Source organism: Sorghum bicolor, chromosome 9 (genome assembly GCF_000003195.3).
Source record: "Sorghum bicolor cultivar BTx623 chromosome 9, Sorghum_bicolor_NCBIv3, whole genome shotgun sequence".
Taxonomy (NCBI): domain Eukaryota; kingdom Viridiplantae; phylum Streptophyta; class Magnoliopsida; order Poales; family Poaceae; genus Sorghum; species Sorghum bicolor.
The window spans coordinates 57,272,178-57,274,741 of record NC_012878.2 but is presented as its reverse complement, the minus strand read 5'-3'; the positions used below and the strand labels follow the sequence as shown (position 1 = coordinate 57,274,741).

The 2,564-nt window shown below is 48.8% G+C and overlaps 1 protein-coding gene across 1 annotated transcript; it reads left to right on the top strand.

Moving 5' to 3' along the window:
* On the top strand, positions 1,070 to 2,291 carry LOC8063603 (ethylene-responsive transcription factor 15). Its single transcript, XM_021448430.1, has one exon. The coding sequence runs from the start codon at positions 1,190 to 1,192 to the stop codon at positions 2,048 to 2,050; it is 861 nt and encodes a 286-aa protein (XP_021304105.1). The 5' UTR covers positions 1,070 to 1,189; the 3' UTR covers positions 2,051 to 2,291.

Sequence of the window (2,564 nt, the reverse complement as noted above, 5' to 3'; positions counted from 1 at the left end):
AATGATAGAAACAAGTGGATGCTGAATCCGAATGAACCGTGTGCAATGATAGACCAGAACATGCACCTGCATCTGCATGGCTTGTGAAGCGAGCGACTGAGGTCAGGGAGGAAGAAGATGACCCAATCATGAGCAGATTTTCTTGCTCACCAAGAGAGTTGCTGGTCTGAAAGGACTGGAGGTGTTGTGTGCTCCGGCGGGCCTCGATGACCGAGCTGATCTTATTCTTTTGGAGAATCGATGGGGATGTTGTGTGCCAACAGTCAGCGAAACCAATAAAATACTGGCGTTGCCATGCGTATATTTGAGCTAAATTCACTTCAGAGTTCAGACCACCCAAGCGCAGTGATCAACTGATCATCCAGAAGCTTAATTTGGAGAAAATTCTCACACATGCTTACGACTACTTGTATTCATACACATTATGAATACTGAAACCCAACAAAAAAAATGCTGTCTGAATTCTGAAAGAGTGAAGGCAGTACGAAAAGAAAACCATGGACGCTATTCACCGAAAGTCTGAACTCGGAGATACTGCAGCTAGCTGACATACGCATAACATGGGCCTTGTTTAGTTCCAAAAAATTTTGCAAAATGTGAACAATACCAATTTCGTTTGTATTTAACAAATATTGTCCAATCATGGACTAACTAGGCTCAAAAGATTCGTCTCGTCAATTTCGATCAAACTGTGTAATTAGTTTTTATTTTCACCTATATTTAATACTTCATGCATATGTCTAAAGATTCGATGTGACGGAAAATCTGAAAAATTTTGCAAAATTTATAGGGAACTAAACAAAATCCATGCTTTTAGTCAACCGCGCAAGAGAATAAACAAATGCATGCCCCGAACACAAAATATCAACCGCCGCAAGCGCAAGATACCATACATGCACAGGAACGCGCGTCCCTGAATTTCTGCAGAGATCTTGCACAAAATTCAATCGCTCACTCGTTCAAGTTTGATTGCAGGCCAGCTAAGTTTCCCTCCGATTTCGCTATAGGTACCTTGACGAATGAGCCACAGTGACTTCATTTGGCAGAAATCGCCAACTGCCAGCCCGTGTCAGCCATGACACACAGCCAGTTGATGGCAGATATATAAACCCCAGTGAAGTCCACAGCTACAATCTTCAGAAGAGGGAATTTGATCGAATTGATCGATTGATTCCACGAGCAGGCAGCAATGGCGATTGGAGCACCGCCGGATGATTCCCGGCAGCGGCCTGCTGCTGACCAGGCTGCAAACATCCTCGAGAATGTGTGGGCTACCATCATAGCAGGCTCCGCTACCCCGGCGTCGTCGTCGACGGCCGCGTCGTCGGAGGTGGGCGAAGAGAGGCCGCCGGAGGCGATCTTGGAGAGGCTTCCCAGCCTGGGGAGGTGGATTTCCATGGGAGCCGAGGAGTGGGACGAGCTCCTGCTCAGTGGCACAGCGGCGCTCGCGTCGGGCGCCGCCGCCTCCGGTGAGCTGCTCGCCGCCTCGCCGGCGAACCAAGAAGCAGACCGGCAGCACGGTAATCGGGCCACCAGCAGCTCCAAAGCGGCGGCGGCTGCGTGCAAGAGCTACAGGGGCGTGAGGCGACGGCCGTGGGGCAAGTTCGCGGCGGAGATCAGGGACACGCGGAGGAAAGGCGCGCGGGTGTGGCTCGGCACGTTCGCGACCGCCGACGAGGCCGCGCTGGCCTACGACAAGGCGGCGCTGCGCATGCGCGGCCCGCGCGCGCACCTCAACTTCCCGCTCGACGTCGTGCAGCGCGAGATGCAGGCGGCGGCGGCCGGGGACGGCTGCGCCGGGACGACCCGCGTGCTGCGCCGGAAGAGGAGGAGAAGCAATCACGATGCTGCTACTGCTGATGGTACAAGAAGCCATGGGAGTGTGGCGGCGGGAACTGGCCGTGATCCGACCATGGTGTCGTTCGCCTGTGCCAAGAAAGATCAGGGGACGCCGCCGTCGATAGTGCAAGAACGCTCGATCAGCGATCCAGGAGCGGTGATCGAGTTTGAGGACATCGGCGGCGAGTACTGGGACTACTTGTTCACCTAAGATTTTTCCGACAAAGAAAGGTACAACTAGAATCCTAGATAGGCAGGTTGTCCATTCATGGAAAGAAAGCGAAGGCTAGCAGTAACTGTATAGATCAAGTTCGACTGTTCTTGAGACCGTGTGTAAGTATGTAGATGTAGCCAAACACTATTTGGTGATTAATTAGCTGATCACTTGAGATGATATATATACTTGTAAATTTTTATTTTAGGTGATTAATTAGTTTAACGATTCATGATAATATGACAACAAGCGTGAGTAATTTAGATATAAAATTAAAGTATTTACTATATTATATTTCAATTATAGTAGATGTGGATAATTGAAAATCATACTGCAAGAATTTATATGTTATTTTAGTATCTTGCACAGTGCTAAAAGTGGATAATTTAGATGCAAAATTAGCGGGTTGCTTTATAGCAGTACGTGTATAACCGTTGAGAATACATAATGAAAAAGACACACGTACTACTATATAGAAGTATAGAACCCTTGCCTGAATGAACTGAACTGA